The sequence below is a fragment of the Salvelinus namaycush genome, chromosome 13, assembly GCF_016432855.1.
Source record: "Salvelinus namaycush isolate Seneca chromosome 13, SaNama_1.0, whole genome shotgun sequence".
In the NCBI taxonomy this organism is placed as follows: Eukaryota; Metazoa; Chordata; class Actinopteri; order Salmoniformes; family Salmonidae; genus Salvelinus; species Salvelinus namaycush.
The window spans coordinates 24,211,381-24,223,814 of NC_052319.1; the positions used below are offsets into that span (position 1 = coordinate 24,211,381).

General features: G+C 44.2%; 1 protein-coding gene across 4 annotated transcripts in view; it reads right to left on the reverse strand.

The window, feature by feature from the left end:
- Window positions 1–291: 291 nt before the first annotated feature.
- LOC120058356 (probable phospholipid-transporting ATPase IH) overlaps window positions 292–12,434 on the reverse strand; it is a 95,419-nt gene continuing 83,276 nt past the window's right edge. The window contains exons 26-31 of one of the 4 annotated variants that reach the window (XM_039006962.1): window positions 4,980–5,045; window positions 4,676–4,779; window positions 4,408–4,573; window positions 2,956–3,062; window positions 2,042–2,268; window positions 292–1,298 (exon numbers count right to left, since the gene is read on the reverse strand). In XM_039006962.1, coding sequence (XP_038862890.1) covers window positions 2,985–3,062; window positions 4,408–4,573; window positions 4,676–4,779; window positions 4,980–5,045 — 414 coding nt within the window. In that variant the 3' untranslated portion in view covers window positions 292–1,298; window positions 2,042–2,268; window positions 2,956–2,984. Of the gene's footprint in view, window positions 1,299–2,041; window positions 3,063–4,407; window positions 4,574–4,675; window positions 4,780–4,979; window positions 5,046–12,434 lie in introns of all 4 variants that reach the window. The other 3 variants (XM_039006961.1, XM_039006960.1, XM_039006959.1) reach the window with 3 other exon arrangements.

Here is a 12,434-nt window from a genome sequence, read left to right on the forward strand (position 1 = left end):
AGGCCTTGAAATACATCCACAGGCACACCTCCAATTGACTCAAATTATGTAAATTATTCTATCAGAAGCTTCTAAAGCCATGACATCATTTTCTGGAATTTTCCAAGCTGTTTAAAAGCACAGTCAATTTAGTGTATGTAAACTTCTGACCCACTGGAATTGTGATACAGTGAATTATAAGTGAAATAATCTGTCTGTAAACAATTGTTGGAAAAATGACTTGTGTCATGCACAAAGTAGATGTCCTAACCGACTTCCCAAAACTATAGTTTGTTAACAAGAAATTTGTGGAGTGGTTGAAAAACGAGTTTTAATGACTCCAACCTAAGTGTATGTAACCTACCAACTTCAACTGTATATACGCACGCACACGCACACACACACACGTGCAGTGAATAACAGATATCTTTCTCCCCAGAACATTTTGCGAAGCAACTCCCGTTATTTCAACAAAAGGAGTATATTTGAGAGACAGAGGAAAAAAAAGAAAAAAAGAAGACAGAGACAGTGAATAAAATAGAACCAGAAAAGGCCGGTCCGTTTCATACACAACACAATTCCTTAGTGTAGAAGGGACGCACATTCAAATACAGAACACCTCCTTGTGTTCAGTGTTTAACACCACTGGTGTCAACGTTGGATTCAAGTATTTTTAGATGGAGAATAGAGTAGCAGAACAGAGTAGAGGTGTGGACTGGACTGGGATCAGGATCAGACTGAAATGGAATGGACAGGACCAGTGGGAGGCAGATTGGGGGAGGGGTGTATCTGAATGGCTGACAATACACATGGTGAATTGTGTGAAGATGTTTCATGTTTTTCAGGATGTGTGAATTATTTTGCATATATGTGTGTGTTTTTGCATTGTTTATTAGTGGAATACAAATCCTTCCACATCCTAAGCTGTAGGTTTAGATCACATTGGTCTCTGTGTGTGTGCACATCGTTTTGTGAGCACATCGTTTTGTGTGTGTTCACACATTAGCCTGTGTGTGTGTGTGTGTGAGTGTGTGTCACACAAAGGTCTCTGGCCCCGGTGCGTAGTAGGCAAAGCCAGCCCCTGAGAGGCGGAGCATGTAGGGGCTGAGGGTGCAGCGGTCTGCCCCGCCCCCATCAGTCCAGTGGGCCAATAGTAGTTTGTGGGGGAAGGACTCAGACCTGTGGAGTGGGAGGGGCTTCGGAACCCTGATGTGGAGGTGGGAGGAGTCAGTGCTCTTCCGTTTGGAGGAAGGGCCAGAAGGGCATGAGAGCACGGGGGTCAACTCTGCTACACTGCCCTGCAACAGCTTGTCAACGTCCTGGAGAAGGAGGGAAGGAGACAACGGAGAAAAACAGAGGGAGTGTTTAAATCACTGAAAATACCCTAGTCTGTTTCAGGTTGAACTCACATTCAGATGATCAGCATGCAATGAAAATGAAACGTTCACACACATGCTGTATCATCTTCTAACAGCAGAGGTCAGTGTTCCTCATCCAAATGGCCACTAATGTTGCCTGATCTTTTATTCAATTCAGTGTACAGAACAATAATCAATGCCATTGTTTTCCCTGTGTGTTAAATCTTCATGTTTAAGATTCCAAATATATTTATTTGTACAAAATTGCAGTGATATCATTGACTCTGACCCCCGTGTTGGAATGGACAGTATGAGAGTGATCCAATATTAAGACAGAGCTCATCCACCTTACAGCAGCTCTCAGCAGGACAGAAGGATAGCCAGAAAATGCCTCTGTTGCACCCCAAGAGAGTTTACAATAGAGTACCAACCCAAGCAAGTCACCCTGACCCTCCAGACAAACCACCCGAAGAAAATCATGACAATCAAAATACCCAGACAGCCCCATGCGTTGCATTCCACAATTGTGATTCGTCCCAAGTGAGCAAGCCTCTCAGCACAGTAGAGCACCTAGCATCACCCCCTAGCAGGAAATAAAATGCCCCCCAACTATCAGCACCCCTCCAGAACCACAGTGCAACAGGCAGCCATATTAGCAGCATTGCCACTCTTGACATATTCTGTGGCCATTGGCGTTCAGTTACCGTAGCAACCCTAGTTCTCTGTTGGGGAATGGTCTAGGGGCTGGCTGAGCAGGTAGTTAGGGTTGTGTGACATCATGGAGTCATAGGTCCTGGTAGCTTGCACCCCTCCACCTCCTCTGTCCCTCTCACAGGTCCTAGCAGGGCAAAGCATGTCTCTCTCACTGCCTCCACCTCCAACAGGACTGGCGTCCGGGGCAGAGGACACACTCCCCATCAGCCTTCACCCTCTGTGGGCAAACAGTAGGGTGAGCAGGGGTCAGGAACCAGGAGGTTCTAAATAGAAGCCATGCGGTGAACCATTGAACTGTAACAAACTGTATGTGGCATGCAATGATAGCCCTTCAACTTCCCAGTGTCCTGCTGAGGATTACTCCAGTGTAGAAAACAAAACATCAGTCCAAGTTAGCATTTGGATGGAATAACACATTCATGTACATTTTATACATCAATTTCCAGTAGATACATTTGAACAGCATCCATAGAGGAACATGAATAGAAGAGATGCTGAATATGGTACTGGGTGAGATTGTTAGGCTAGCAGGATGCTAACAGAAGGATCAAAATTAGTACAACCTGTTATCAACTGTAGCATGGTCAGCAGTAGCATATATAGCAGTGTGAATGATAGTATTGTCTGGTAATTGAGTTGAATTGTTTGAAATGGAAGCCCTGGATGGTGAGAGCCCTGGATGGTGAGAACCCTGGATGGTGAGAGCCCTGGATGGTGAGAGCCCTGGATGGTGAGAGCCCTGGATGGTGAGAGCCCTGGATGGGAACACTACAGTGATTGTGATTGATGTTTGAAAGTTGGGAGTTAATGTTGAAACACTGATTTAACTGAATGAAGGTGGACCACTGATGTAATTTTGACATTGGCACATGCCACCATGCACATAAAGTGTTTAAAAAGTCACCTCCTCCTCCTCTGCAGTCTCTCTGCCAATCAGAAACTCAATCTGCTATCGGACTGAGAAAGCACGAAGATGGTGGACGGCTCCACGGTAAGGCACGGGCGATTGGACTGTCGTTTCCCCAGGTAACGGGGTCAGAGGGCGGAGGTTACAGGAAGAGGAGTGGAGGAGGGAGACAGAGAGAGCGGTGGGGAGAGGAGAGAGATAGAAAGGGAAAGGGGGACGGTGGTGGGTTCAATTAGGAAGCAGAGCAGAGAGAGAGGGGAAGAGGAAAGAAATCCGTTAGATTTAGCTACAGATCCGTTTCCCAAATGTACATCTACAAAGCATTGGATAGGTATAAGCAATATGATATGCTTCATCTTGCCTTCTGAGAGGCTGGGTGTAATCTTCACTATGTTGCTCACACCTATGCAACGGTGTCAGATCTACAGGAGTGCTAAGGGCTGGCTAAGGGTCTATTTGGAATTCAGCACTTGAATCACAGGAAGCAGGAAATTCAGCTAAGCAGTGACAGGAAGTAGTAATATCAGATGAAAGGAGGTCGACAGGAGTTTTTACAGTGTGGGTTAACACAGGGTCAATCTTTTAGGACATGGGTGTCAAACTAAATTTCCCAGCGGGCCGCATTTAGTCTTCACCAGACTGGAGGGCCGCATTTAGTCTTCACCAGACTGGAGGGCCGCATTTAGTCTTCACCAGACTGGAGGGCCGCATTTAGTCTTCACCAGACTGGAGGGCCGCATTTAGTCTTCACCAGACTGGAGGGCCGCATTTAGTCTTCACCAGACTGGAGGGCCTCATTTAGTCTTCACCAGACTGGAGGGCCTCATTTAGTCTTCACCAGACTGGAGGGCCGCATTTAGTCTTCACCAGACTGGAGGGCCGCATTTAGTCTTCACCAGACTGGAGGGCCGCATTTAGTCTTCACCAGACTGGAGGGCCGCATTTAGTCTTCACCAGACTGGAGGGCCGCATTTAGTCTTCACCAGACTGGAGGGCCGCATTTAGTCTTCACCAGACTGGAGGGCCGCATTTAGTCTTCACCAGACTGGAGGGCCGCATTTAGTCTTCACCAGACTGGAGGGCCGCATTTAGTCTTCACCAGACTGGAGGGCCGCATTTAGTCTTCACCAGACTGGAGGGCCGCATTTAGTCTTCACCAGACTGGAGGGCCGCATTTAGTCTTCACCAGACTGGAGGGCCGCATTTAAATTGGATTATATCCGGCCTTGAGATTGACACGCGTTTTAGGAGTTTTAGTACTGGGTCGTCTGGCATGTGAGAGGCAGCTATACCTGGATACATTTGGTCAGTAGAGAAGGTATTTTTGATGTGATTATACATTTAGGTCTACATACTATCTACTGTACATATTGAGGGCCGCAATCAAATAACTCTTCAATTAACTGGTGCAGTCGTATTTCCTGAGCTGTGGTCAAGTTGCGGTCCTACCTGTGCAAGATGGGTGGCGGTGGGCCACAGTGTTCTGCAGAGGACCTTCTTGACCACATCAGGCAGCAGGCTGACCATAATGAGCAGGATGATGCTGAGCCAAGCTGGACCGCTGGACAACATCTGCATGAACACATAGTACATCCTCTGGTAGTTCAGGAAAGGCCTGGAGGGAGAGGAGAGGATCTAGTTATTCTATATCTATGTTTAAGGGAAATTAATAATGTACAGAGTAAGAACCAGTCAGTTGTAAGAATGAGAGGCCTACCAGATGATGCCTCCCCAGAGCAGAGAGAAGATGACATAGAAAAGCAGGGAGCCCCAGATGACAAAATGGTTGATCCAGGTCCAGTGGTGTGTGTCCAAGGCAAGCTGCAACACACAGGATACACACACACACGTTATCAATCAGTCCATAGTAACGCCTCCAGGGCTTACAGCTCTAACGAATGATGAGAAAGTCAATCAATTATCTCACAGACATATACATGCAAAGAGATTATTCAATCCACTATTATCAGATTCACTCAGTCTCTTACTCCTTCACACGGTGTAAACACACACACACACACCTTGAGCGTGACCGTGAACACCAGCACAGTAAAGACGAGAGTCCCGAAAGTCCAGTTCCCAAACATCTAGAGGAGAACAGAGCAGGAAGTCAGCCACATCTCACCAGGCACACATTTCATCCATCCTTTATACGCATTCGGAAAGTATTCAGACCCCTTGACTTTTTCCACATTTTGTGTTACAGCCTCATGTTACAGCCTCATTCTAAAATGTATTGTATACATTTTCCCCTCACAATACCCCATGACAGAGCAAAAACTGGTTTTTAGAACTGTTTGCAAAATTAAAAACTGAAATACTTTATTTACATAAGTATTCAGACCCTTTGCTATGAGACTCGAAATTGAGCTCAGGTGCATCCTGTTTCCATTGATCATCCTTACGATGTTTCTACAACTTGATTGGAGTCCAATTGTGGTAAATTCAATTGATTGGACATGATTTGGAAAGGCACACACCTGTCTATATAAGGTCCCACAGTTGACAGTATGTCAGAGCAAAAACCAAGCCATGAGGTTGAAGGAAATGTCCGTAGAGCTCCGAGACAGGATTGTGTCGAGGCAACGATCTGGGGAAGGGTACCGAAACATTTCTGCAGCATTGAAGGTCCCTAAGAACACAGTGGCAAACTGAGCAATCGGGGGAGAAGGGCCTTGGTCAGGGAGGTGACCATGAAACCGATGATCCCAGAGCTCAAGAGTTCCTCTGTGGAGATGGGAGAATCTTTCAGAAGGACAACCATTTCTGCAGCACTCCAGCAATCAGGCCTTTATGGTAGAGTGGCTACACGGAAGACTCTCCTCAGTAAAAGGCACATGACAGCCCACTTGGAGTTTGCCAAAATGCACAAAAAGGACTCTCAGACCATGAGAAACAAGATTCTCTGGTCTGATGAAACCAAGATTGAACTCTTTGGCCTGAATGCCAAGCAAGTCTGGAGGAAACCTGGCACCATCCCTACGGTGAAGCATGGTGGTGGTAGCATCATGCTGTGGGGATGTTTTTCAGCAGCAGGGACTGGGAGACCAGTCAGGATTCAGGGAAAGATGAACGGAGCAAAGTACAAAGAGATCCTTGATGAAAACCTGCTCCAGAGCGCTCAGGACCTCAGACTGGGGCGAAGGTTCACTTGACAACAGGACAACGACCCTAAGCACACAGCCAAGACAATGCAGGAGTGGCTTCGGGACAAGTCTCTGAATGTCCTTGCGTGGCCCAGCCAGAGCCCGGACTTGAACCCGATCAAACATGTCTGGAGAGACCTGAAAATAGCTGTGCAGCGACGCTCCCCATCCAACCTGACAGCTTGAGAGGATCTGCAGAGAAGAATGGGAGAAACTCCCCAAATACAGGTGTGCAAAGCTTGTAGAATCATACCCAAGAAGACTCGGCTGTAATCGCTGCCAAAGGTGCTTCAAGAAAGTACTGAGTAAAGGGTCTGAATACTTATGTAAATGTGATATTTCCGTTTTTTATTTTTAATACATTTGCTAAAAATTACAAAAAAACGTATTTCTTTGTCATTGTGGAGTATTGTGTGTAGGGGTAATTTAATAAATTTTAGAATAAGGCTGTAACATAACCAAATGTGGAAAAAGTCAAGGGGTCAACACCATCATTGATCATCTGTTGAAACCATTGACTTGTATAAATATCAGTTGGAACTATTCACAGCGATATGAGCACAGAGCACTGTGATTACTTCATTTAAACCTGTGTTGTAGTTGATTCTAAACGCACGTAAATGCCGTTCACACATCTTTTACATTTTTCGCGAGCGTCTACCCACCTTTTGTGGCTAAATGCATTTAAGAATAGGTAACATTACTTTACTTACCATGAACGGCGATCAGCTTTTACCCATATATTCTGTACCACTACATCACTGATTACAATCCTAAACCCTATAGTGTTTGATGCTGCAACAAGCTACGTCCATTTTACCTGTATTTCACCTGGTCTTTTACTGATGTATGGCATCCCATTCACGTAGGTCTCATATTAAGCTAATTATGGTAAATAACCTTGAAACTTGAGAGCAAAAGCAGGATGCCAAATATATAAATATATACATATATAAATTTAGAGTAAAAAATAGAGCAAATCTACTCTTTTTTCATTAGCCATCTCCCGCGCTTTCTCTCTCTCTGATGCCAAATGGATCTCGTGCTCTTTGAGGATGTGTTCTCTACTCACAGATGACAAAAAACTGCCATCAGGAAGGAACAGATGGAAGAGGAGGAGGAGGAGGAGGAGAAAGAGACAGGGAGTGAGATGGCAAGCAAGAGAGAAATATGGAGGAGAGGTAGAGTGAGAGATGGAGAGCAAGAGAGAAATATGAAGGAGAGGTAGAGTGAGAGATGGAGAGCAAGAGAGAAATATGAAGGAGAGGTAGAGTGAGAGATGGAGAGCAAGAGAGAAATATGAAGGAGAGGTAGAGTGAGAGATGGAGAGCAAGAGAGAAATATGAAGGAGAGGTAGAGTGAGAGATGGAGAGCGGGGGGTGGAAGGAGGATAGTGGAAGGCAGTTGGAACCTCCATGTTCTCATCCCTGACTACCCCTCCTCCTCTAACATCAGCCATCTCTCAATTCACACCCTGGCCTAATCAACACATGTACACTAGAAATACACCTCTCTCTACACTAGAAATACACCTCTCTCTACACTAGAAATACATCTCTCTCTACACTAGAAATACATCGCTCTCTACACTAGAAATACATCTCTCTCTACACTAGAAATACATCTCTCTCTACACTAGAAATACACCTCTCTCTACACTAGAAATACACCTCTCTCTACACTAGAAATACACCTCTCTCTACACTAGAAATACACCTCTCTCTACACTAGAAATACATCGCTCTCTACACTAGAAATACATCGCTCTCTACACTAGAAATACATCGCTCTCTACACTAGAAATACATCGCTCTCTACACTAGAAATACATCGCTCTCTACACTAGAAATACATCGCTCTCTACACTAGAAATACATCGCTCTCTACACTAGAAATACACCTCTCTCTACACTAGAAATACACCTCTCTCTACACTAGAAATACATCGCTCTCTACACTAGAAATACATCGCTCTCTACACTAGAAATACATCGCTCTCTACACTAGAAATACACCTCTCTCTACACTAGAAATACACCTCTCTCTACACTAGAAATACACCTCTCTCTACACTAGAAATACACCTCTCTCTACACTAGAAATACACCTCTCTCTACACTAGAAATACACCTCTCTCTACACTAGAAATACATCGCTCTCTATACTAGAAATACATCGCTCTCTACACTAGAAATACACCTCTCTCTACACTAGAAATACATCTCTCTCTACACTAGAAACACATCTCTCTCTACACTAGAAACGCATCTCTCTACACTAGAAACGCATCTCTCTACACTAGAAATACATCTCTCTCTACACTAGAAATACATCGCTCTCTACACTAGAAATACATCTCTCTCTACACTAGAAATACATCTCTCTCTACACTAGAAATACATCTCTCTCTACACTAGAAATACATCTCTCTCTACACTAGAAATACATCTCTCTCTACACTAGAAATACATCTCTCTCTACACTAGAAATACATCGCTCTCTACACTAGAAATACATCGCTCTCTACACTAGAAATACATCGCTCTCTACACTAGAAATACATCGCTCTCTACACTAGAAACGCACCTCTCTAGACGAGAAACGCATCTCTCTACACTAGAAACGCACCTCTCTATACGAGAAACGCATCTCTCTACACTAGAAACGCATCTCTCTACACTAGAAATACATCTCTCTACACTAGTCTACACTAGAAATACATCTCTCTCTACACTAGAAATACATCTCTCTACACTAGAAATACACCTCTCTCTACACTAGAAACGCATCTCTCTACACTAGAAATACATCTCTCTCTACACTAGAAATACATCTCTCTCTACACTAGAAATACATCTCTCTCTACACTAGAAATACATCTCTCTCTACACTAGAAATACATCTCTCTACACTAGAAATACACCTCTCTCTACACTAGAAACGCATCTCTCTACACTAGAAATACATCTCTCTCTACACTAGAAATACATCTCTCTACACTAGAAACACATCTCTCTACACTAGAAATACACCTCTCTCTACACTAGAAATACACCTCTCTCTACACTAGAAATACACCTCTCTCTACACTAGAAATACATCTCTCTCTACACTAGAAACACATCTCTCTACACTAGAAACACATCTCTCTACACTAGAAATGCATCTCTCTCTACACTAGAAACACATCTCTCTACACTAGAAACACATCTCTCTACACTAGAAATACACCTCTCTCTACACTAGAAATACACCTCTCTCTACACTAGAAATACACCTCTCTACACTAGAAATACACCTCTCTCTACACTAGAAACACATCTCTCTACACTAGAAATACACCTCTCTACACTAGAAATACACCTCTCTCTACACTAGAAACACATCTCTCTACACTAGAAACACATCTCTCTACACTAGAAATACACCTCTCTCTACACTAGAAATACACCTCTCTACACTAGAAATACACCTCTCTCTACACTAGAAACACATCTCTCTACACTAGAAATACACCTCTCTCTACACTAGAAATACATCTCTCTCTACACTAGAAATACATCTCTCTACACTAGAAACACATCTCTCTACACTAGAAATACATCTCTCTACACTAGAAATACATCTCTCTACACTAGAAATACATCTCTCTCTACACTAGAAATATATCTCTCTCTACACTAGAAATACACCTCTCTCTACACTAGAAATACATCTCTCTCTACACTAGAAATACATCTCTCTACACTAGAAATACATCTCTCTACACTAGAAATACATCTCTCTCTACACTAGAAATACATCTCTCTCTACACTAGAAATACACCTCTCTCTACACTAGAAATATATCTCTCTCTACACTAGAAATACACCTCTCTCTACACTAGAAATACACCTCTCTCTACACTAGAAATACACCTCTCTCTACACTAGAAATACACCTCTCTCTACACTAGAAATACACCTCTCTCTACACTAGAAATACACCTCTCTCTACACTAGAAACGCATCTCTCTACACTAGAAACACATCGCTCTCTACACTAGAAACGCATCTCTCTACACTAGAAACACATCTCTCTACACTAGAAATACATCGCTCTCTACACTAGAAACGCATCTCTCTACACTAGAAACACATCTCTCTACACTAGAAATACATCTCTCTCTACACTAGAAATACACCTCTCTCTACACTAGAAACACATCTCTCTCTACACTAGAAATACATCTCTCTCTACACTAGAAACACATCTCTCTCTACACTAGAAACACATCTCTCTCTACACTAGAAATACATCTCTCTACACTAGAAATACATCTCTCTACACTAGAAATACACCTCTCTACACTAGAAATACATCTCTCTCTACACTAGAAATACATCTCTCTACACTAGAAACACATCTCTCTCTACACTAGAAATACATCTCTCTACACTAGAAACACATCTCTCTCTACACTAGAAATACATCTCTCTACACTAGAAACACATCTCTCTACAAATGCCTAGAGAGTTTTCAGCTATACTTTTCGTGGCTGTTTATTTACCACCACAGGCGGATGCTGGCACTAAGGCCGCACTCAGTCAGCTGTATAAGGAAATAAGCAAACAGGAAACCACTCACCCAGAGGCGGCACTCCTAGTGGCCGGAGACTTTAATGCAGGGAAACTTAAATCAGTTCTACCTAATTTCTATCAACATGTTAAATGTGCAACCAGAGGGAAAACAATTCTATACCACCTTTACTCCACACACAGACGCGTACAAAGCTCTCCCTCGCCCTCCATTTGGCAAATCCGACCACAACTCTATCCTCCGGATTCCTGCTTACAAGCAAAAATTAAAGTGGGAATCACCAGTGACTGAGTCAATAAAAAAGTGGTCAGATGAAGCAGATGCTAAACTACAGGACTGTTTTTCTATCACAGACTGGAACATGTTCCGGGATTCTTCCGATGGCATTGAGGAGTACATCACATCAGTCACTGGCTTTATCAATAAGTGCATCAAGGACGTCGTCCCCACAGTGACTGTACGTACATACCCCAACCAGAAGCCTTAAGTAGGCAACATTCGCACTGACCTAAAGGGTAGAGCTGCCGCTTTCAAGGTGCGGGACTAAAACCCGGAAGCTTAAAAGAAATCCTGCTATGCCCTGCGACGAACCATCAAACAGGCAAAGCGTCAATACAGGGCTAAGATTGAATCATACTACACCGGCTCCGACGCTCGTCTTATGTGACAGGGCTTGCAAACTAATACAGACAACAAAGGGAAGCCCAGCCGCGAGCTACCCAGTGACACGAGCCTACCAGACGAGCTAAATCACTTCTATGCTCGCGTCGAAGCAAGCAACACTGAGGCATGCATGAGAGCATCAGCTGTTCCGGACGACTGTGTGATCACGCTCTCTGTAGCCGACGTGAGTAAGACCTTTAAACAGGTCAACAAACACAAGGCTGCGGGGCCAGACGGATTACCAGGACGTGTGCTCCGGGCATGTGCTGACCAACTGGCAGGTGTCTTCACTGACATTTTCAACATGTTCCTAATTGAGTCTGTAATACCAACATGTTTCAAGCAGACCACCATAGTCCCTGTGCCCAAGAACACAAAGGCAACCTGCCTAAATGACTACAGACCCATAGCACTCACGTCCGTAGCCATGAAGTGCTTTGAAAGGTTGGTAATGGCTCACATCAACACCATTATCCCAGAAACCCTAGACCCACTCCAATTTGCATACCGCCCAAACAGATCCACAAATGATGCAATCTCTATTGCACTCCACACTGCCCTTTCCCACCTGGACAAAATGAATGCTTATGTTTTAATGCTATTCATTGACTACAGCTCAGCATTCACCATATTACCCTCAAAGCTCATCACTAAGCTAAGGATCCTGGGACTAAACACCTCCCTCTGCAACTGGATCCTCAACACTGGAGCTATAGCAACACATCTGCCAGGTTGATCCTCAACACTGGAGCTCCACAGGGGTGCGTGCTTAGTCCCCTCCTGTACTCCCTGTTCACCCACGGCTGCATGGCCAGGCACGACTCAAACACCATCATTAAGTTTGCAGACGACACAACAGTGGTAGGCCTGATCACCGACAACAACGAGACAGCCTATAGGGAGTAGGTCAGAGACCTGGCTGGGTGGTGCCAGAATAACAACCTATCCCTCAACGTAACTAAGACTAAGGAGATGATTGTGGACTACAGGAAAAGGAGGACCGAGCACACCCCCATTCTCATCGACGGGGCTGTAGTGGAGCAGGTTGAGAGCTTCAAGTTCCTTGGTGTCCACATCAACAACAAACT